Consider the following 22,341-nt stretch of genomic DNA (forward strand, 5'->3'; position numbering starts at 1 on the left):
TGCAACCAAGCCTGACAGCTGAGTTCAATCCTCGGGACCCACACAATGGGAGAATAGAACTGACTCAGGCAAAATTCCTCTGATCTCCCCTGCGCTGTAGCACATACCCCTTGTGCAACCCCCATAAGTAAATCTAAAAAAAAAAAAAGAATTTAAAAAGTACAAAAATTATTTTTAGTATGTGCCTATAACCACAAAGTAAACAAAGGGGGGCAGGAGACCAGAGAGGGGAAGGAAAGGGAGAGGAAAGGGATGTGGGAGGAAGGGGCAGAGAGGGGGGACTACAGAGTGGGTTGTAGCTGACTTGTTTGAGGATTAAACACCCTGGACCACACTGTAGATGAGAAGTATCTCACTGTGGGCTCTTCTGCAGCAGGAGCAGAGAGCATGCTTATGGTGCATTGCAGCACCAAGAACAGGGAAGGAGCCACTGTACATGCAACACTGGCCAGGAGCTGGGCCTCACCTGGCCAGGGCAGCCTGCAATTCCTCTTCCTTCTTGGCCAGCTGCATCTTGAGCTCAGCGATCTGCGCCTGGAGCTCTGCGATCTGGTCGCTGAGGTCCGTGGAGTCTCCCTCCAGCTTGCGGCGGGTCTTCTCCAGTTCCTGCCGCTGCTTCTCCTCCCTGCGGAGGCGTTCTGACAGGGAAGGTAGGAGGAGAGACTGAGCCCTCAGGGGTCACAGGCTTCTTGCCTGCTCTGAATTACTTGTATAAAAAACCAAACACTGTGCACTTGTAAGACACATGGAAGGCTTAAAGGGACACCATGCACCTAACTCTGAGACGAGGAAATAGTTCCACAAGCTATTGAGGCCTTTGTGTCTCCAGAGCGACCCGGCACCTGGGATCCCTCCTCCTTTCTTCCCCTCAGAGCTGTCAAAGTCTGACAGCTTCTGAGACAGCCGAGCCCAACACATGCTGTATCAAGTTTCATGCTTATCACTCCTCACACAGACAGCCATCCAGCCATGCAGCGATGAGTCTGCAGACCACACTCCCAAGAAAACCAGATACTGCCCCTAAAGCCTGAAGGCCTTTTCTCGAGGGAGTGGCCTAGCACTGCGCTGGGCCCAGCTTGCCTATGAGCTGTGCACAGCTCGGCAATCTGGGTGCACAGAGCGCTCATGCCCAGCGTGTCTCACCTTCCAGGTCAGTGATCATCGCCTCGTGCTTGTTCTTGAGCTTGGCCAGGCTCTTGGACTTCTCCTCCTCTTCCATGAGGTTGGTAGTGAATTCGGCTACTCTGTCTTCCAGCAGCTTCTTCTCCTGGAAGTGGGGGAAGAATACCAGGGCTCAGTGCTGGCTGAGGACACACGCTTCAGCTCTTTCAAAGGAGGGCTAGACCAAAAATCTATGAGTCAAGGGTAAACACTTAAACCTTAAACACTTGGCCAAGTTCATAAAGATTTACTGGGTCTAAGAGGTAGCTGGCAGGTCACCTGAGACATCTGGGTAAATTTACAACCTTAGATACTATAAACGTAGGCATCCAAGACTTTCCTGGGGTCAGGTTAAGAAAGGCTTCTGGGTATCAGCTGATTAAGGTGAGGGACAAGTGGCCCCATCCATCCCTGCCACTATATGAGGCTGCCACCTGGTATTTCCTCAATCCCCAAAGTTTTGGGATTAAGAGCTTTAACAAGGAAAAATGGTCTGCCTCTCCCCCAGGCTCCTCATTCATGAAAAAACCCTCTCCACATGGAGCTGGCACTCAGAGACCTTGGGCACCCTGGGAGAAGCAGCTGACTGCTGACCAGAGCCACGGTGCTACACTGAACAGGCAGGCAAGCACGGCCCTGAGCTGCCCTGCTTTCCCCATGACTGCATGGAACAACAGGCCCCACCTTTGCCAGTTTGCAGTTTTGGTCCTCCATGATGATCTGGTCCTCCTCCAGTTTCTTCAGCTTAGCCTCGGTGGTCACCTTCTCAAGCTGCAGCTTCTGCCGGGCACTTTCCTCCTCCTCCAGCTGCTCCTCGAGTTCCTAAAAGAACAGGACACGCCGGGCGGTGGTGGCGCATGCCTTTAATCCCAGCACTCGGGAGGCAGAGGCAGGCGGATCTCTGTGAGTTCGAGACCAGCCTGGTCTACAAGAGCTAGTTCCAGGACAGGCTCCAAAACCACAGAGAAACCCTGACTCGAAAAAAAAAAAAAAAGAACAGGACACATGAGAAGGGCATGCGACTGACATACTTGGCTGGCACTCACTCGGAGAACCTGCATGTGAACAGCTTCACACTGCTCCCAGGGCTACTTGAGCCAGCATGTGAAAGAGGGCCATGCGCTAAGGCTACCTACTCGAGGCTGGTGGAGCAGGGACCAAAGAGGAAAAACTCAATGGCCTCAACGTTCAACTGGGTAGAGCTCGTAGAGATTTGAGAGCTGCATGCTATGAGCAGCCATCCCTAACAGCAAGCCTCTACAGAGATGCCCAAGTGGACAAAGAAGGCTGATGCGACAACTGAATCCACGTGTCTGTTGTGTGCCCCGCCCTGCCCAGCAGGTGCAGGTAGTACCTGGATGTTCTGCTGCATCTTCTTCTTCTCCGCCTGCAGATGCTGGCAGCGCTCTTCCTCCTCCTCTACCCTGGCCTCCAGGTCATGGCAGATCTCCTCCAGTTCTTGCTTCTTCGATGTCAGGCGGGCCCGGAGCTCCTCAGCCTCGGCACACAGCTCTGTTTCTGCCTGCAGCTGCTCCTGAAGCTGCAACTTCTCTGCCATCAGCTGCAAAAAACACAGGCAAAGGTTAAGTTCCCTGAGACCTCCTTGCGGTCCAAATGGGACATGTCTCCCAAGGCAGGCACTAAAGGCTTGGTTGCCCATTGAGGGCACTGTTAGGAACCATTGGGAAGTTTAGGAGCTGGGATCTGAAGCAAAAAGATCACTGGAACACACCCTTGCAGGGAATATAAGGCCTTGGCCCCTTTTTTCCCTCTGCTTCCTTGGCACAGAGGACTGAGTAGCTCTGCTCTGCCACACTCCCTCTACCAGGACATTCTGCCTCAACAGGGGCCCTGAAACAACAGTCAGTCACCATGGGCTAAATCTCTCAATCCCCCTTTGAGGTTCGCTTCTTAGGTACATATTCACAGTAACAGAAAGCCGATGTGTGATCTTCAAGCAGCTCCAGGGTGGGTGCTTATGGCTCAGGGGCCCGGCCTCCATGGGCAAGAACAGTTTCCAACCAGAAGTGCTCAAGCTCCCACACAGCCCTAACACCCTCTACCCTGGGCCTTGCCTCGAGAGCTTCAGACATCCACATAATAGGCCGAAGGGTTATATGTTAGGATGGGAGCTTACACTGAACTGCAAACGCTCTCAACGCTGCAAACCAGCCTGCCTACTGGTGACTAACAGGGGCAGCACTGAGAGCAACTGAGATTGATGGGTGGAGCCTCTGACACCTGCCTGGGACTGCAGAGTCTCCATCTCTGTCAGCCTGTTCTCAGCAGCCAGATGTTTCTCTCGCATCTTTGTCAGTTCCATCTCCTTGGCTAACAGCTCATCCTCATGCCGCATTGAGTTCAGCACGGGCTTGACCTGGGAGAGAAGACAGAGGCAGAGTTAAGGCCGGCTAGGGGTACCCACCTCTGACAGCTTCCTCACCTCTGGAATACAAGCTCTAGAGAGGAGAGGCCACCAGACCTGCTATCCGGGTGATGTGGGAGTGTCATACATCAATCTGTTGATTTCATTGGTTAAGCAATAAAGAAACTGCTTGGCCCTCATAGGTTAAAACATAGGTGGGAGGAGTAAACAGAACAGAATGCTGGGAGAAAGAAGCTGAGTCAGTGAGTCGCCATGATTCTCCCACTCCAGGCAGATGCAGGTTAAGATCATTCCTGGTAAGCCAGCTCGTGGGCTACACAGATTATAAGAAATGGGCTAGTCCAGGTGCGAGAGTTAGCCGAGAAAAGGCTAGATATAATGGGCCAAGCGGTGTTTAAAAGAATACAGTTTTCCGTGTAATTATTTCGGGGCATAAGCTAGAGCTAGCCATGTGGGCGGCCGGGTGCCAGGGACACAGCCCCGCTGCTCCTAGTTCCTATTTCAACATCCGGGGAGGAGGTGCATGCAGGTACAACCTTCCTGGAAGTCAGTCTGGAGCAACACTCGACAGGCCTCTTACCCGCTTAATTCCACTGCAGGGAAACCATCTCTACGTGTGCAGAAAGATGTTCACGACAGCGCTGTTTATAGCGCCAAGACTTAGGGATGATACACAGAGCTAGCCTCTAAGGAATAATCCTAAAAACTGATGCTGATGGGAATTTTAATACAAAGTGCAAAGTACAAGACTGTGGAAGGATGCACAGTTTACACAGCTACATTTACTGCAAGTGAGAAAGGGAGAGTGTGAGTAAATACGGAAACATCAGTGCTGGTGCAGTGGGAGGGCCCAGGAAGTTTTAGACTCTTTTCTTAATGCTTTTCGTATTTAACATTTTGCAGTTATCATGTATTATAAACTAAAGGAACCAGGGTCTCTATGTAGTGCTAGCGGCCCTAGAACTCACTATGTAGTCCAGGCTGGTCTTGAAATCACAGTGATCTGCCTGCCTCTGCCTCCTGAGGGCTGAGATTAAAGGCACCACGCCCAGCTTTTAAGGACTGGGGTATAAAGTAGAACTTCTGAGGGGTACCTCAGGAGGTTAGAGTCTCAAATGGGGCCAGAGTGCTGGGCAGGGCCTTACCTACTAGAGCTGCTCTCTACGTTGGCCCAGCCCAGGCACTGCCATCCATATTAAACAAGTGGTATGGTTGGCACACACCCTGGACAGCACCAGGTTAGGCTCTCATACTGGGCTCTGGGGAGCCGTAGGAAAGACTCGTGGTGTGGGCAGCAAGCCCCTACATGAGCAGAGGAGGCCGAGCTCTTTGTGGGGCGCCAGGCCACAGCCTTCCAGCACCCACCTTGGTGAAGAGCCTCCACCACTGCCAGTTGCGCAGCCTGAGGTAGGCAGCGCAGTTCCTCTGGAGGACTTTCATGGCGGTCAGCTGCTGCTGCCTCTTGGCAAATGCCCTGCAGGTGAAGGGCACAGTTAGCAACTCAGAGTGAGGGAAAGCACACACACAGCAACAGCCCTGGCTCGTGAGTCACCGAACACATGATTGGCGAGGGCTCGGGTCACTCAGTCACTGCCCTCCACTGAGGCACTCACAAGCATAAAGACCCAACAAAAACCAGTGGCAGATCCTGGTCAGAACAAGGTCTAACTATGACCTTGGTCATGATTTCCAGCTGTGCCCAGAAAACTGGGACTTGGGGTATCTGCCTATGCTGCCTTCCTGTCCGAGCTGCTGGGGGTGCACAGTACCAGCAGCTGATGTGCTGCCAAAGCAGGGAGTAGGGTGTGGGCAGGGGAGCACCACTTCTGCCAACATCACAAACCCACACTCATGCTCAGGGCTCAGGACTCACACTGGCACATGCTGTCCTATGGCAGGGGAATCTGAACACACTGACTTTACATTCTGAGCTCAGGATGCTTCCGTGGAGCATACAACCCCATGAGGATAGGCAAAGATGGGCCTGGTGTCATGGTGCAAAGTGAGGATTACAATAAACAGACATTTGGGACAAATCAAAGCTCAGTTGCCTGACTTTCATATGTCCCTCTAAACGCCTTTATAAAAAGCCATTTCTACCACCGACGTGAGAAATCCAGGAAGTGCCTAGGGCCCATCCCCAGACAGGTTCTGCCGGGACCCAGAGGCCTTCAACTACAGCTGTCTAAGCTCTCCTCAGCAGGAGCACAGTGAGGGTCCCTGCAACTTACTTCCTGGCCAGATAGCCTCTGCAGCAGGCCTGGAAGCCAATGATGACGTCAGTGATCTTCAGGTCCCGCTCCTCCTCCAGATGGGCTAGCACACCAGCCCGGAAGAACACTTTGCTCTGGCCGATGCGGTACAGGTTGCTGTCGAGCTCCAAAGCTTTGATCTAGAGAGAGGAGAGCAGATTGTATCACTCTGAACCTGCAGAGGAAAGGCGAGGACCCACCTCAGCCCAGAGGTCCCAGCGGTCCTTAGAGGGTAGCTGCACCTCTTCTATGAGCCTCCAGGACCAGAGAACACGGGACTCAGAGACACTAAGAGAAGGAATAGCACAGAGCAAAGTGGCAAATCAGACTGTCAAACACAGGACTCCTCTGAGACCTCTTCTACCTGCTGCCTCTGCACCCTCTGGAGTCACACTCCACAAATGCTCAACCAGGACACTGCCCACTAGGAAGCAGCTACAGCACATTGGCACTAAGATTAAAACAAGCACCCTCCTGGGCCCGAGGACCCAACACTACCTGGAGAGCCTGGGTTGTACCCTGAAGCCACTGCCCTCAACTGCAAAAGGGAGGGGTGCTGCAGCTTAAAAAGAAACGAGGGCACACAGCAAATAAATACCAGTGCCTCCTTCCCAGCAGGGCTGTGGGAACTGCCAAGAGTGTCAGAAGCACTCCACACAGAGTGAAAGCCCCAGTGGGTGCCAGGGCAGCAGGGCTCTCTCAGAAAGCCCACATGCTGGAGGTTCTCTGCTGTCAACTGGCTGGATTCAGAATCGCCCAGGAGACGCGCCTCTGGGTGTCTGTGTAAGGACGCTTCCAGACTTTACCTGAGGATGGAATGGGTAGGTGACACCATCCTAAAGACTGGGGTCCTGGACTTATTTAAAAGGGAGGAAGGAGGAAGCAGCTGAATGCCATTCATGTCTCCTACCTGATGCAGATGCCATGGGACCAGCTGCCTTGCTTTTGTCTTCCTAACAACCCCTCTTCACCCCCATGATAGACTCTACCTGAGTCAAGACAAATGCTTTCCCCTAAAGTAGCCATCTGTCAAGTACATGGTCCCAGCAATGAGAAAAGTTACCAATACAGATAGCAACGTGAACCACCAGCCTGTCTGTCTGGTCAGTGAGTACTCTACGTGGGTTCAGAGACCTCTGCTCCTATAAATAACCTTGCTAGTCTGGCAAGAAGTTCTAGTAGAAAGACCAAAGACTAAGACAGGGGGTGGGCCTGTTCCCTGCCTGTACCCAGATCTCTGACCACGTGAAAAGACCTAGGAATAGCCATACTCATCTTCCCTGAAGAGCCAGGAAGGACTTCGGTCCCTGTAGGAACAGGCAGCCCATCTGGTGAGAAAATGGCCAAGGGTCCTTGGAGAAGATGCAATCCAGACTCCAGGGGTGAAGACCACCTCCCCAACCCTGCCCTGCCCACTAATGGCTGACAAACATCTGGACAGCAGGCAGTCTCCCCCTGCCTCACTTCCTTCCCATCTCAATTTCCCCATCACTGAACAAATCTGCACATGGAAAAATTTTTTCTTCCAACATCTCATTCCAGTAACCCCGCCTCCATGACTCTTGAGCCAGCAAGCGGTGACTGCTCACACAAGCATAAGAAACACAGGCAAGGGCCCAGGGTAAGATGAACCCCAAGTATGGCTACAGGACACTGGGACCATCGGGCATTAAACCAAAACCCAGAGTGCACTGTACATCAAGCCAGAGCAGGACGGTGTACAGAGGAAAGTTCAGAGGCACAAATTCCAGATGCTGGAATGAACCCAGGACCACTCACAGTCCTGGCTGTGAGCTGCCATGAACCCACGGAGCACAAGGCCAAAGAAAATGAAGCCAAGAAAGCAACAGAATATTTCCCGAATGGAACAGACCAACTCCTCTCAGAATCCTATCTCCTACAGCCTAGTCCTGGGCTGTGTGTTCTGATTCCAACACATCCCTGACCACTCAAGGCCTTTGAGGGCAGCCTGTCTCTCAAGGCACTTAGAAAACTCAGAACCTGAGTACAAACAGAGAACACGCAGCACAGATGCACACAGATCAAAATGACCCTCCCACAGGATGGACACATGAACAGCTGGGACCCAACTGCCAAAGGTTCCCACTCCAGGGAACTGCGGCAGGACTCACCATGAGGACACACGCCTGCTTCCCATCCATGAAGCCCTTCGGAATAGAGTTAGGAGTGAGGATCTCATACCTGAGGAAGGAGAGAAAACTTGTTCCTTCTACCCATGGCTCACCTCGGCATGGACTAGAGCTCAATCAAAATCTAAGGTCACCAGGTGGCATAGCAAGAGAGCAGTACTCATTGAGCTACAAAGAGGGGGTCCTACCCCAGTCGCACCCCACTCTCTGGTTAAATGGTGGAGGAGGGGTGAGTTTAGAGAGGACACTGGAACGTTTCGGCCACCAGTATAAGCTACGGGCAGTGCGTGCACCACCACCACCACCACCCCCCCTCCCGCCTCCTCAAAGCTCCTTCAATGCCCCAAATAACCCTCTCCCCGTTTAAGCTGCCTTGTCCACAGTGCTTTATTAACAGGAAAGCCACCAAGACAGTGGTGGAACCGGAACTAAAAACCATCTCCCCGCAAGGAACAAAGAACAATGCCGAGAGCTAGCCAGACCCTACTGTTCGTAGATGGTAACACAGCCCTAGCTAAAGGTTCCTTCAGGAAGCCGTCCACCCACAACTTATTCTACATGTAGCCTATGCCAAGCAAAGGGCTCAGGCCAGCTCACCTCTGCCGGAACTCCTGGAAGACCACTCTGTTGGGAAAGCCCTGGCGGCAGATACGGATGCCCTCGAGGACACCATTGCAGCGCAGCTGGTCCAGAACCAAGTGTGGGTCCAGTTTGCCAGCCTAGAGAGGAAAGCACATGTAGATGGGCTCACTACTATACCCAGGAGCTAATGAGAAAAGGGTAAGTGAGACCTGCTGGTAGGGACACAGCTTTGTCCTGCCCCACTACGCCAAGTATCCGCACCTTCTTCTCATGGTTGGGAATGATACAGCGGACAAAGTTGGGGTTAGTGTTCCTCAGCGTGGCCATGAGCTTGGCCAGCTGCTCCTTGTACAGCTGCCCAACAGTACGGAACATGCCCTTCCGTGTCTTGAAGGCACCGGGGAGTGCTGTCTCAGACATGCCAGCCACCTGGTCCAAGCCAATGATTCGATCCACTGTGAAGAACATAAAGCTTGTTGAGTGCCGGTGCCACACTGACAGATCAGAGGGCACAAGACAAGAGAGACAGACGTCAGGACGAAAAGGAGCCAGTGCCACACTGACAGATCAGAGGGCACAAGACAAGAGAAGACAGACAGATGTCAAGACAAAAAGGATAGTCAGTATGGAGCTGCAGGGCCCTTCTGATCAGAGCTGAGAACTGCAAAGGCCTTTGAGTAGGACAGACCTGACCTGGGCAAGAGATACGGGGGGCGACAGCAGAGTCCTGAGACAAATCTCTAATGCATCTCCAAGGCTGGCCTTATATGCTCATGTCCCCTGCCCTAGCCAACTCTGGGAGAATCAATGAAGTTGGTAATGGGTTTGGAATAGAGAGAATTCCCTAAGGCTGGCTCTGAGGTTAAACCCTGGCTTAGCCCATGTGGGTTCCTGCGGTCCTAGCTGAAAAAGAAATAGTATCTTGACTTCACAGTAACCTTTGAATATGGGCACTATGCTAGGAGCCACGCGAAGGGATCTCCAAATATGCTCTGCTACTGTAGGCAGGGCTCTATGTTCTCAACATGCATACGGTCCTTCCCAGCAGAGACCTCTAAAGCGAGGACGCTAAGGGCAGCATGTGGCATTAAAATGTTCTGAAAAACAAACCGGTGCTGGCCCAAAGTTTTCCCAAGGTTCTCCTTGGAACATTTATCCGGTATCATATGGTGCTTGGGTACTGCCCGGGGCCTTCGTCCTCTAGACCAATCCAAAATGACACAGATCCCGGCCAACAGCACTAAAGTGAGCCGCCTTCTCCAGGGTAACAACAAAAGCAAATGAACCAAAGCAGCAGCCATTGCCATCAATTCTGAGCAAGCGCTGGGTTAAACCTGAAGGCATCCATGGCTAGATGAGTTCTATGGCAAAGACCGGTTCCTACTCCTGTGTGACCATATCTCTCTTATTTACATGAGGACAGTTTGAAAACAAACAAAAAACAAAAACACGCCTGCTTCAAATGGAAGGCAGAGTGGGGCTGCAAGTCCTCTGATCTCACCCACCATGGTGCTGACTTTACTGGCCACCTAAGCCTGGGGGTGAGTGGCTGGAGAAAACACTGGAGTCCTAGAGGGGAAGATGAACGTGGCCCCATGGTGAATGGTCCCTGTATGTGCCCTACTGCTGGCCTTCACAGCCAGTGTTCTCTCAGTAAGTGTTGAAGAATCACACAGCTGCCCTTCAGCTAGACACACAGTGGCATGCACATCTGAACCTCATGCAGGACACACAGCTGTTCAAGCAGAAGACACAGCCTCTAGAGGGAGCTCTAACCAGGTCTTCATGATTTTGCCTACATGTAAAACTTCCAACAACCCAACAGTCCCTTAGAAACCTGGCATTTTACTGAGGCCTGTGCCAAGCATACTGAGGACAGGAGCCCAGGGCAGCACAGGGAACAGGCACAGCCAGGCAGAAGGAGCCGTGGGGTAAGGAAAATAAGACAGAAACATGCACAGTCCTGGGTATGCCACACAAGAGACCCGACTCCGGGCAGCCAGTCACCTGATTCTAGGTGGAGAATGGGAAAGCGGCGATAGAAATAGGCTCTCTGAGTGTTCTGCATCTCTGCAACAGAGAGGTTAAAGCAAGACCCAGGCAGAGGAGAGAGAGAAAAGGAGAGACAGAAAAAGAACGGTTTCAAAGCAACCAGTCTACCGAAGAGGAAAGGCAGAAATGTAGACGGCAGACCTGCGAGGCAAAGGCTGAAGCCACCTAGAGGCTGGTCACCTGTGTAAGGTGCCTGGCCAGACAGTCAGCAAAGGCCACAGCCTCAGAGGACATGGCGATGCCACTGTTCAGACAACCTTTCCCTTTTAGCTCAGGGAGGCCTTCCTTGTGAGAGCCACGAAGGACAAGACACCTGGCTGGTGCCAGACCCTTCGTATGGTAGCTGGGTTCACCGCAGACGGGGAGAATGATGGGCCATGTGTGAGGCAGGGGTGGAGGGCAAAGGACGTACCATCCTTCCACAGCTCAGAGACGAACTTGTCTGAGGACTGGTGCAGCAGTGTGGCAATGTTGTCATTCAGAGGGTCCATGTTCTTCATCAGCCACTCATCAGCTTTATAATCCACCTGGAAGAACACAGACTGGATCGCAAGCTGCTCTGGGGATCATACCATTAACAGGGACACGGAGAACCCTGTGAGAACACCTTCTAGCCTAGTACTGCCATCCCCAACAAACAGGTGCCAAGCGACAGTATTGACAAGATGTTCTCTGCAGTATTGCAAACGGGAGCCAACCATGAAAAATAACACAGGAAGCCAACAAGGATGTCACAGCTATGCCACAAAATGCTATCTTCTTAAAAGTAGTAAGATCATAAGCAAATGCCCACCACAGAACAAAACTCCATGCTAACCAATATTCTTTGTCATGAGGCCAGAAGCCTTTGCTTTCCTTGTCTGCTCACAACACCCATGTCTTCTATAATTGCATGCACTGTTCTAACCTTTCACAAATAGAGTCTCCCTGACACGAGTCCTGCTTTCATTGCAGAAGGTCCCAGAACAATACAAGCAGAGCAGCAGGCATCTTGGCCTTCTGCTCTCTAGCCCACGTGCAGCCGCTGCCAGTGAGGAACAGGATGGGCCTTCCTTTTTCCATGCCGCATCCATGCTGCAAGACGGCAATTCAAAGGCAGTGCAGAGCAGCCCCGCTGGGCAGACATGGCACAGACATTTTATCATTTAGACCCTGGATGACAGACAGGTAGAGTGTCCCTGCCTTCCAAGTCCTACATCACAGGGTAGCAGAAGCATCCTATGAGCTACTGTGCTGGACCTGGGAACCACTGGAAGGAAATATAAGGCGAGGAAGCCTTCAGAGGGTAGGCTGTGTAAATAGCGCTTTGGGTTTTATTGTATTTTTCTGGGGAGTTTTAAGAGAGCTGCTTCACAGAAGGAACCAGGCCACACAGGCCAGGAGAGCACGGGAAAGCCTTGAGGTCATCATTGAAGAGATGCCAACTCATCCCAGACTGTGTGCTCCCATGAGTACTGGAGACTCTGCAAAGAGCAGAGAGACTGCTGAGCAGAGAGCAGCTCCTAGCTCACACCTTGGAGACTCAGTTAGGCTGAAGCCCCAGGAGCACACAGATTGAGTGCTAGCCAAGGGTCGAACACAGCTCCACTACAGACCAGCTGTGCAGCCTCAGGACAATGGGCTGCCATCTACAGCAGGGACAATGCCCTTCCCCTCGTAATGGAACACAACCAGCAATGTCTGGATATGGTGCAGAAGGGTACTACAGCCAGAAGTCTTGCGGGAGAAGCGAGGTTGTGAGGCGCGGAAGAAACAGCACTGCTCAACACTGCAACAAGTGCCAGTCCATCTCCACAAGACAGACAATGGGGCTGCAGGAGGCCGAGAAGCCTTACCCTACAGTACTGACTCAGGCGAGCTCACTGCATCCCTGTCTGCTCCCAGCTCAGGAAATGGAAGCTTGGAGAGATTAAGCACCTTGTCCAAAGTCATTCAGCTCCTAACTCTCAGGGATCTCATTTCAGCTACAGATTACAGCCACAGTTCCTCCACCCCTAAAACACATCACATCACAGCCTTGACATGCCCCCACCCCCACACACTCCACAAGCTTCCAACACCACCGCTAGGCCTATGTGAAGGTGCCGTGAAAGCCATGTGCCGGCTTACTACAGCTACCACATTACCAAAAACTGCTTGGCCCCCACCCTCACCCCACGGCTGCCTGGCTTCTATGCCTGGAGATGACCCTACATCACGCACAAAGCGACTGACTCCTTCTCCAGGTGCCTCACCTTGCCAGCATAGTGTATGATACAGAAGTCAGCCTTGTCCTTCAGCTGCTTCGGCTTCTGGAACTTGGGGTGGGTGCCCTGCTCCTGCACCACCTTCTCCACGAAGCTCTTGTCGGTGGCTTTGGGAAACCAGCACTCCTCATCTAGCAGGGCCAGGATGCCTGGGGGGCCCGCCTGGAGGAAGAGCAGCAGGGCACAGGTGAGCAGAGTGTAGAGCTACAACCACCCAGGGGATCCAGGCTTCTCACAGAGGGGGCATTCTCAGAGGGAAAAAGAGCAGCATTAAAGAGCGCACTTGAGTGAAGAACTCTGTTTCCAGGTCCCTCTGGAGTCTGGGCTATAGCTGAGAGAGGATGCACTGTAGCAGGTCTGCGGCAGTGGCAGTCACTAGCCAACTCCACTGAGACTGACAAAATGCACAGCTCCACCACCACACGTACCCCAAGTGTCTGTTTCTGGGTTGCACGGGAACTGCTAAAGTTTACTCAGGGGCCCTCTGACTAAGCCCTGGCCCCTACATTGTGTCTACACAAACTGAGAAGAGACACCTAAGGCAGTTCTTGAAGAGGAGAGGGCCCAAAAGACGCAATCGCCTGCTAGACACTGAACTTTCTAAGGAGTCAAGGACATCTTAGAGAATGTCTGACACTTTGGAGCCAGGTGGGTTCCTGACAACTGTAAATTCAAAGTAAGGAAAAACAAAACCTCAAAAAGTCAACATTACCAAACTACACATCCTGCTGCCAAGAACACTGTTTTCAAACTAAACAGACTTTCTCCTGGGCCTTCTGACTATGCAACTTTCTATGTGGTTCAATGTCCAGGACACCAAAACCTGATCATCCAACAACATCCAGGAAGTGGTCCAGAATTAGAAACAAGTCAGGCTTCGATGCAGCACACAAACCCAAAAGCCCAACCAGGCGGCCCTAACTCCACTGGGCAAGAGCTATAAATATGACCTGCTTTCAAGAAGGGATGGCTTCTTCTAGCCCAAGCTGTCTCTACAGTCAAGGCCATGGGGTCAATGCTATAGGGCTGTATTGATCCCAAGAACATGAAACCTGGGTTTTGTGTGAAAGGCTGCACAGTTCTGTGCTGTAGAATGCTATTTCTCGAAGATAAACGGGTCTGAGGAAAATGGAATGCATGGGCCAGTCACATCTCCATTCGACTAGGGTGTCTTTGCTGAGGGTCAAGGGCCCAGGCTGCGAGCTCTCTAAACAGCAATGACAGCAGGGAGAACTAGATCAGCTGGGGGCTGCAGATGCAGAGCAGGCACTGCAGAGAGGAGCAGGGAGCCAGACAGACCAGCTCGCTCTTACTGGCTTCTCAATGAGGTCAATGCAAGGCTGCAGGTCGAGGCCAAAGTCGATGAAGTTCCACTCGATGCCCTCGCGCTGGTACTCCTCCTGCTCCAGGATGAACATGGTGTGGTTGAACAGCTGCTGCAGCTTCTCGTTGGTGTAGTTGATGCACAGCTGCTCGAAGGAGTTCAGCTGCAGGGAGATAGAGGCATCAGAGAGGTACAGGGCCACCGGGAAGGGGAGGGCAGGGAAGGGATGCTGTCGACCGATCAATCACTGCGTGTACAGCAGTGTCCGGGGTCTGCCCTGTCTCATTCCACAGCGGAGGAGCCCTCTCACAGGCTGACAATGCCCTGCTCTGGATAAAGTTATGAGACACAAAGTGGCTTAGCAAGGACGGGTGTGCTGTTGACTACGTTAATTAAAATACTAGGCTATGGAAATGCATCTGTGCTCCTCATGAACGAGAACCAGCTGTGGACTCCGTCTCCAGCACGCTGACAAATAGGTGAGTGGCAGCAGCAGATCGCTGCGACTCCGCTGTGACGTGGAAACACCTGGCATCTATTGCTAGTAACACCTCTGTGGCCGTGAGCTACACTCAAGCCACATGTAAAAAAATACACTTCACTGTTAGTGAAAACTAAAGACCATATTTCCCATATCTAAGTTCTCGGCTGCGCTGAGATCGACTGTGGGCAACAGATGCAGGATCTCAGCAGCTCTCCCCACTTGATCTCAAAGACTTCATGGACAGGAACAATGTATGACCCCAAAGTACAAACTCTGGCTGGGAGAATAAATAACCGGGCACCATCCCCCATGAAGTCTCTAAGAGTTTGGCCTGAAAGGCCTGCCCCTCTAAAACTGCTAGCCGTCAATGGGAATACACGTGTGTTGTTTAAAACACACACCAACAGTGTTCCTCTGCAATGAAGATTACCGCTGTGAGCAGCTACAAAAACCATGACAAAAAAGATTCGGGACCCAAGAAGATGGCAGCCGAGAAATCAACAGGGCAGCCAGAGGGTGTGAAGGGGTGAGCTTACATCAAAGATCTCAAAGCCGGCAATATCCAGGATTCCGATGAAAGAGGCGCCCTGCCTCTTGGTCTTATCCAGAGCTTTGTTGATGCGAAGCACTAGCCAGCGGAACATCCGCTCATAGGTAGCCTTGGCCAAAGCCTCAATGGCAAAGTCAGCCTAGGGACAATACCCGGGAGAAAGGAAGTCAGATACAAAGTCTGGAAGCCTCGTACCTTTACCCCAGCAACCTCACTGTGAGGCTTTCCCCCAGAGAAACAGGGACAGAAGATGGAGAAAGCTTCTCAGATTCTCACTGCAGGGCTGTACAATGCCAACAGCTGAAACACCTCCATGCCCAGCTCACAGGATACCCAGATGTTTGAAGAGCCCTTTGTTACTAGAACAAAGGCATGAAATATTTACAAAAGTAGTAAGATCCCAAGACTTCCTTCAGAACACTGCAGGTGGGAAGGGTGAAGACGGACCAAGACTGGCCATCTGCTAAAGCTGCCTCCTGACAGGCACAAAGGGGTCATTCCATTATTCTCTTGTTTTGCTTGTTTCAAAGGCTCCATAATAAAAAGCCAGAATTGAAACTAAGTTAAAAGGAAAAAGAATCTGCAGGAAGTAACAATCTTCATGGGAAGACAATGCTGTTACTTCTCCTGGCTTTGCTGGATTTTCTTAAGTGTTTGTGTAGCATTTTCTAATTGGGGAGGGGGGGGTCAAGGTTTCCTTTTAATTATTATGGACATAAACAGTTGAAGACAATTACACACAATGGCTTTTGAAAACAATGTTGTTGTCTTTCCTATCATGGCCCTGTGCAAGAGTAGCCTAAGACACAGGCTCACAGATATAAAGTGGGGTCTTTTAGGAAGAGCCTTGATGCCATCTTCCAAGCGTTGGTGCCGTAAAACTCCATGACCAAAGCCACTGAAAAAGTCGACAGAAAAGGCAGAGGGCACTAGGCCCAGGAATGACAGGCACATTTGCCTGGCACAGGCAGGAAAGCCCCTGCTTGTCTCTCAGCACATGGAGCAAGGCAGCAGGTGGCAGAGAAACAACAACTTGGCTTGAGTTCCAAAGATGATGGGGCCGCTGCTGGAACCAGAAACCGCAGCACAGAAACAGTGAAGCCTCATTTTAAGCAGAGACAGGATGTGACATCATTCTGAACACCAAGCAGCCTCAAGGTAGCACTTTCAAACGTGGACTTGGCATGTCCCTCGGCCTCTGATGTTCAAGAGTGCCACCCTGATGTTGCAGCGCTGAGGTCTGAACAACAGGCCCTATTCAACTATCTTCACACAGCGAGCAGCCCAGCACAAGCCTCGCACTACACAGCTGCAAGAACATCGTCCCCGGAACTGTCATGTGACACACAGAGAGACACAATAGCATACCTGTTCTTTAGTCTGTGCCTTCTGCACATAGTCTCTCCCCACCTTGATGCGTGGAGTGAGGATGCCCCTGGTGAAATCGGTCACGTTGATTCCCAGGAGGTGGGACACCTTCTGAGCAGCTGACATTTTCAAAAAATAAGGAAAGGGGTGAGAAATGGTTTAATTAAACCCACATGTAGCCTGTGAGCAAAGAAGAAAGGTGCAAAAGAGAAAGTGCCATCACTGACTGGATCTAGCCTCGGTGCAGGCCTGTGGACATGGTGCCTCGGGCCTCCAAACCAGTGAAACTAGGCTTTCATGGGTGTAGGCCCACCCAAGGCACAGCAGTATATAGTCCCACAGAAGTAACCAAGACAAGCCACCAAATCCACGTTGGATGAGGAGTCCATGTAGTAAGACTCAGTCACTTAAACAGGAAATAGTGGCTAACTGAGGTGATTTACAAGGTGTCACATCCCGATCAGTTCAAGGGCAAGGCTCAGGTTACTTTGCCCCTCAAACAGAAACAGCGTTTAGCAACCAGGGCAAGAGGTTTGTCTTCAGGAACAAGTGAGCAAAACTCAGGCCAGGAGAGAAGATCCCCTAGCTCACTATCACTTGCTGTGTATTTCACACAAGTACAAACGACACACCTGGAGGACAGGTGACAGCAGAGTAGACTGTGCCGTAAGCTCACAGCCAGCCTGAGGAACACAGTAAAATCCAACAACCAGAGGGCTACCCACCCACACACACGGACAAAGAGTGGGACTCTGGGGACTCTCTCCTAAGCATACCCACAGCTTAGTAGTGAGCCTGGTGTTACCTGTGTTGTCGGGCATGGAAGCCTGGTCAGTGTTCCGTTCCTTCTTGAAGACAATGTTGCCAAGCTGAAGAACTCCTGAGATGACCCGCAGCAAGCCTATGGTGTTTGGAAAAGATGGGTCAGAGTAGACAAGAGGCTGGAGGAAGCCCCAGTTAAGGGTAGAAAATCCACAAGAGATCTTTGGCTAAGCAGGGGTACTGCACTTCCTGAGGTACCGGAACACCAGGCCTTGTCTCCTGGTGTGTGGAAGCTACCTGCCTTGGGGGCTCACCACCACTCAAGACAGACTGTCTCTCCCAAACCTCAGCTTGATCAAACTATTCAGACACAAGGTCTGATAACATGTTCAACCTTTCCAACCTTACAGTAAGGACATGCTTCTGGCCCAAGACCCACTGCCCGCTTTTATAAACAACGTCTTCTTGGGACACAGTTACACCCATCTGTTTAAATCGTGCCTGTGACTAAAGAGAGATGCTCTGGCCTGCCAGCCTCTCCCACACTTCGTAGAGCCAGAGCTCCGTGAATGCGTGTGATGTCACCAAGAGCAAACCCTTGGAACTCAAGCCTACTCCATAAAGATGCAGAGGTCCCTAGCACAAAAGCCAACAGGAAGTTATCCATGGGTCCCACATCCGCCTCAAGGCCCTTAGGGGCAGGCTAACCAATTACACCACCTCTACCACAGGAGGCCCTGCCCTTACCCATCTGCTCATCCTCTGGGATGCCCATAATCCTCATGGCCTCCATTGTCTCCTGGAACATGTCCTTGTCCTGCTGCCCAGGGATGGTGACATGACCGTTGGACAGGAAGCGGTATTTGTTGTATGGCTCCAACAGGAGGTCAGCTGTGAAAAGAGGAAGAGAGGCATGGGTCAGTGAAGTCTGAGAGGCAGGCTCCAGACAATGCTGTGACCTCCAAGACTTGGGGTTGTCAACGCCTGGACACCCTCTTCTCTGCTTACTCAGCGTATGCAGCTGGCATTTGTGCAGCACAGAGCATCAAAGAAAGCTCTGAGGCCAGACCTCCGCTGGGACACACCCAAATGCAGAAGCCCACCCCCACTTCTCCCACACCCCAGTGTCATGCCGCCCACCCCAGAGGGGCCCTGACGCACTCTTCAGGTGCTCCCCGGCCCCGGACAGCAGGTAGTAGAAGATATGGAAGGTCCGCTCCTCCTTGGCTTGCCGGATGGCGCGAGATTTCTCCAAAAGATCTTAGAGCATGTTAAAGAGCAACACACACTGGAGGGAAGGGAACTCTCTGCCGTGCTCCCACCTCCACCGAACAGAACTGCATGTCACCAGAAAGGAAGAGAGGCAGAAAACAACAAAGCAGGGCAAAGCCAACTGCCTTCCTTCAGCCTTCAACCAGGCTGTAGAGCCCGGTCTGCTTACAGGACCCTGCTGATGAGTGACATCAGACTAGAGACTCCACAAAGGCCTCAGGGTAGTGCAAGGGGACAGAAAACAGCAGCCACCATGTGGAACTGCTCTAGGACCCCACGAGTGATTTTTCAGGAGTTCTCCCCCAATCCAAGAAGAATCCATCCTGAGCTCCGTGCCGCATTTCTGGTCAGGTCTTGATATTGTCCCAGTGCCACACAAGTGGTAAGGCAATGAGCTCAAGAAGGGAAAGTGCTAGAACGGAGCAGCAGCCTATCCCGAGCACGCCACCTCCCCCAGCTCCATCAGCTCTTATTCCGTCAGACACAAGGATACAGGTCTCAATGTTGGCACCCACGATGTAACCATTGACATCAAAGTTGATGCGAATGAATTTACCCTGAGGAGACAAATACAGAGGAGACAAATCTCAGATAGGGAACAAGGGGCCCCACCCAGCCCTGCCCCTGTACCCAGGAGGCTGAGAAGGGCCAAAAGCCCTGTGTTTAGAAGCTGAGCCAACATACAGGAGGCACTAGGTTACTTAATGTGCCCAGCCTGAGGTGAGTTCCTTGCAGGACAGAAGGCAGCAAGGAGAGACCTGTAATGGGCAGTGCTCCCTCCCATGTGACCTGACCCTGTGGCCACTGGTATGGCAGGGCATCCTGGGATGCCCAACAGACAAGTCCTCACTTCCTCCCTGGCTTTTCCCATCTTCTGTGAAAGAGGTTACTGCCACCATGGGGGGGGGGGGGGGGGGGTCCCGGGATGCTAACAGAAACACGTGCGCCAAAGTGGGGAGGAGGAAGCAACAAACTCAAATCCTCATTGTTTGGGGTGAAAGCACCCAGGTGGGAGGTCATGGTGTCAAAACGTGTGCAGGCTCCCTTATGTCCCGAGAGCCACAGCCACAGCTCCACCAGCCAGGACTCACGAATCGCGAGGAGTTGTCATTCTTCACCGTCTTGGCGTTTCCGAAGGCCTCCAGGATAGGGTTGGCCTGCAGCAGCTGCCGCTCCAGCTCGCCCTGTAGAGGAACCCAGTCTCATGAAGGCCAGGCAGCAGTCTGGGCTACTGAGCCCAAAGTGCCAGAAAGGGAGGCCTGCAGGGCCCCTGGTAGCTGCCACTCTAGCCTCCTTGTTCCCACTCGGCCTTTGGAAACAGACTGATCAGAAACTGACCTGTGAGAAAATCAGGAGTCTACCAGTTCTGGGAATGACCCTAAGAGTGTGGAGGGTAAGGAGATTAAGAGAAGGCATGGCACGAGCCTGTCTCCAGGACAGTCACCCTGTGTACACTGGCCTTCTGCCCACTCCTTGTATCCAGTCCCCACACTTTCCCTTTACATACAAGGAAGAATCAGATCCTCAAAAGACAAGTTACCGCAGCCAGAATGGAGTCAGCTGTACTGTCCCTACGGGCCCCTCCCTATCTCCAAACCTTCCCTGAAATCAGTAAGGGTCTCCAGGTGGGATCCGCGAGGCCCACTTTGGAGCCCCAAATATTTAACAATAATTTTCACAAATCCTGGTGTCTGTTGGCTGGCAGAAGAAACCCTCGTGCATCTCATCCCTGGACCTAGGTAGGCAGAGAGCTGCCCTCTTTCACAGGCGCAGGAGCAAGCTTGGAGAAGGAAGGACATTCTGCTCAAGGTCATCCAGTCATGGGTCAGCAAAGCTGGTGGTCAAACTAAAGTCTTCGCCCTAACCACTGCCAGCCACTTCGATATCTCCTGCCCCTGCCCCTGTCCTACAAGGGGAATCTGCCCTGCCGGGCCAAATCAGTTCTGCAAGCATTCATCAACCTCTTCAGCCAGCCAGCAGCAGCCAAGACTGGCCGAGGACACCGGGTCCTATTCTTCTTAACAGATCTCTAGAGGGTAAAGAGCGTCGCTCCCACCAGGCAGGGTCGATGTTTATCAGAAGGGCTGGAGGGCGGCCAGGGCTTTACGGAAACAGCGGCCAACGGGAGAGGGAGGAAAGGCAGTCTGGTGGCAGGGCAGCAGATCTCCCAGGAGAGTCAGTGATGCCACACCTGCCTGCCAGCACAACTGCCACAGACACAACCAGTCTGCAGGATGACAGCCTTCTAGCACACCTACCAGACACCACATGCATCAGCAAGATTCGAGTCCACCAGAGCCCAGAAATGAACCAGGCTAAGCCTCCTCCGCATCCTCCTCTTCCTCCCACCACCTCATCCAAGGCTCCTCCCTCCTGTGGAAGCTTCCATGGCCCAGTAAGGTAAGTGAAGGAGAAAGTGGTCAGCAAGGCCAGGTCAAAGGGCAAGGGTGATCATGCCCTCAGAGACAGCTCCACATGTGTACCTGGCACCAACAGTCACCCTCCCGGAAGGCACCAGGCTGCCTCCCAAAGGCCTCGGGTGAGCCTGCTAGTCAGCCCGCAAGCAACCCGCACAGCCAAACTTAGGCACTGCTCCCCACCCAGTGACGCTCCTAACAAAGCAGATGCTAGGCTGCCAGGATGGCTGGGCCACTCCTGTTCTCTCAAACAGTCTCAACTCAAGCTTCTGTCTAGACCCACACACAGCTGCTGGGAAAGTGGGCTCACTGGGCCAAGTGGGAGCAGTTACAGAGCCCATTCCCTGCTGCTAGTGGTGATGGCTGACAGACAAGAGTTTGCTTTATGGACATCTAATTGGGCACAGGAGAGACTGTGAAATTGGCACAATATGAAATGATGTGCTGGTGTATGGTCCTAAGCTTGGAATTACCAGTCCGGTTTCTAAAAAGCTTCCCCGGGTGATATTTCAGTCAGGGGGCTCCAACTAGTACATTAAAAAACAGAGGGACAGGGTCATCCTCAGACTACAGAAGCCCACCCTGCCCTTCCTCTTAATATCCTGTCTGATGGGCTTGCTTGCGTGTGTATGTATGTTTTGGTTTTTGTTGTTTTTTGTTGTGTGGGGTTTTGTTTTTTGTTTTTGCAGTGGAGGGGGTGAGCCAGTCACTGCAGGTAGAGAGTTCTCTCCCAGAGATGTCACAACAGGCCTCACACTGAGAAACTAGCTGGGCAAGTGTGGGAAATCACAGCACAGCTTCAGGGATGATGAACAACTACACTGGTCGATGGCCTTAGCTGTGTCTGGACACCAGAGGCAGCATTCACTCGGGCTGGAGGTGGGGCCAGGACAGAGTACCCACCGCACACTGTGTCTTCCTAGCTCTTCCCCCACTACGTCCCTAAGATCCCCCAATTATTTGTATGCCCGAGGCCTGTCTTTCCTCTACAGTTGGAACCCAGGCATGAGGTGCATGGGGCCCTTTTACTGCTCTCTAACTGGGGTCCTGTCTCCTGTCCTCCAGGGCAGAGACCCCAGTGTCACCCTCCTAAGAATCAGTCACATACCAAGCATTCAATAAATAGCTGGGAAATGGATTTTACTCCAAACTCACAGAAAAAAAAAACCTCAGCCAGAGACCTCCTAACCTCCCAGCTCAGTTTTTAAAATAGGCCTCCTATAAAGAATGGAAAATGGGGGGGAGGGGGGGGGAGTTTGGGGAAGAAACTTTATTAGTTTCTAAATATAATTACTGACACCCTGTGGAAAAAGTTTCAGAAAGCTCGGCATGTGG

The 22,341-nt window shown here is 52.2% G+C and overlaps 1 protein-coding gene across 2 annotated transcripts in view; it reads right to left on the reverse strand.

The window, feature by feature from the left end:
* The window catches only part of Myh9 (myosin heavy chain 9), an 83,683-nt gene that overhangs the window by 12,481 nt on the left and 48,861 nt on the right, over positions 1-22,341 (reverse strand). The window contains exons 6-26 of one of the 2 annotated variants that reach the window (XM_041672637.1): positions 19,681-19,773; positions 19,083-19,146; positions 18,479-18,577; positions 18,065-18,208; positions 17,361-17,456; positions 16,556-16,674; positions 15,174-15,326; positions 14,143-14,316; positions 12,818-12,991; positions 10,996-11,110; positions 10,539-10,544; positions 8,793-8,986; positions 8,547-8,668; positions 7,932-8,001; positions 5,779-5,939; positions 4,913-5,021; positions 3,407-3,538; positions 2,516-2,722; positions 1,846-1,983; positions 1,144-1,267; positions 467-638 (exon numbers count right to left, since the gene is read on the reverse strand). In XM_041672637.1, the coding sequence (XP_041528571.1) occupies positions 467-638; positions 1,144-1,267; positions 1,846-1,983; positions 2,516-2,722; positions 3,407-3,538; positions 4,913-5,021; positions 5,779-5,939; positions 7,932-8,001; positions 8,547-8,668; positions 8,793-8,986; positions 10,539-10,544; positions 10,996-11,110; positions 12,818-12,991; positions 14,143-14,316; positions 15,174-15,326; positions 16,556-16,674; positions 17,361-17,456; positions 18,065-18,208; positions 18,479-18,577; positions 19,083-19,146; positions 19,681-19,773 (2,666 nt within the window). The remainder of the gene's footprint in view (positions 1-466; positions 639-1,143; positions 1,268-1,845; positions 1,984-2,515; positions 2,723-3,406; positions 3,539-4,912; positions 5,022-5,778; positions 5,940-7,931; positions 8,002-8,546; positions 8,669-8,792; positions 8,987-10,538; positions 10,545-10,995; positions 11,111-12,817; positions 12,992-14,142; positions 14,317-15,173; positions 15,327-16,555; positions 16,675-17,360; positions 17,457-18,064; positions 18,209-18,478; positions 18,578-19,082; positions 19,147-19,680; positions 19,774-22,341) is intronic. The other variant, XM_041672638.1, reaches the window with a different exon arrangement.

Source organism: Microtus oregoni, unplaced genomic scaffold (assembly GCF_018167655.1).
Source record: "Microtus oregoni isolate MIOR12 unplaced genomic scaffold, Mior012 000022F_ref0000154, whole genome shotgun sequence".
Classification (NCBI taxonomy): domain Eukaryota; kingdom Metazoa; phylum Chordata; class Mammalia; order Rodentia; family Cricetidae; genus Microtus; species Microtus oregoni.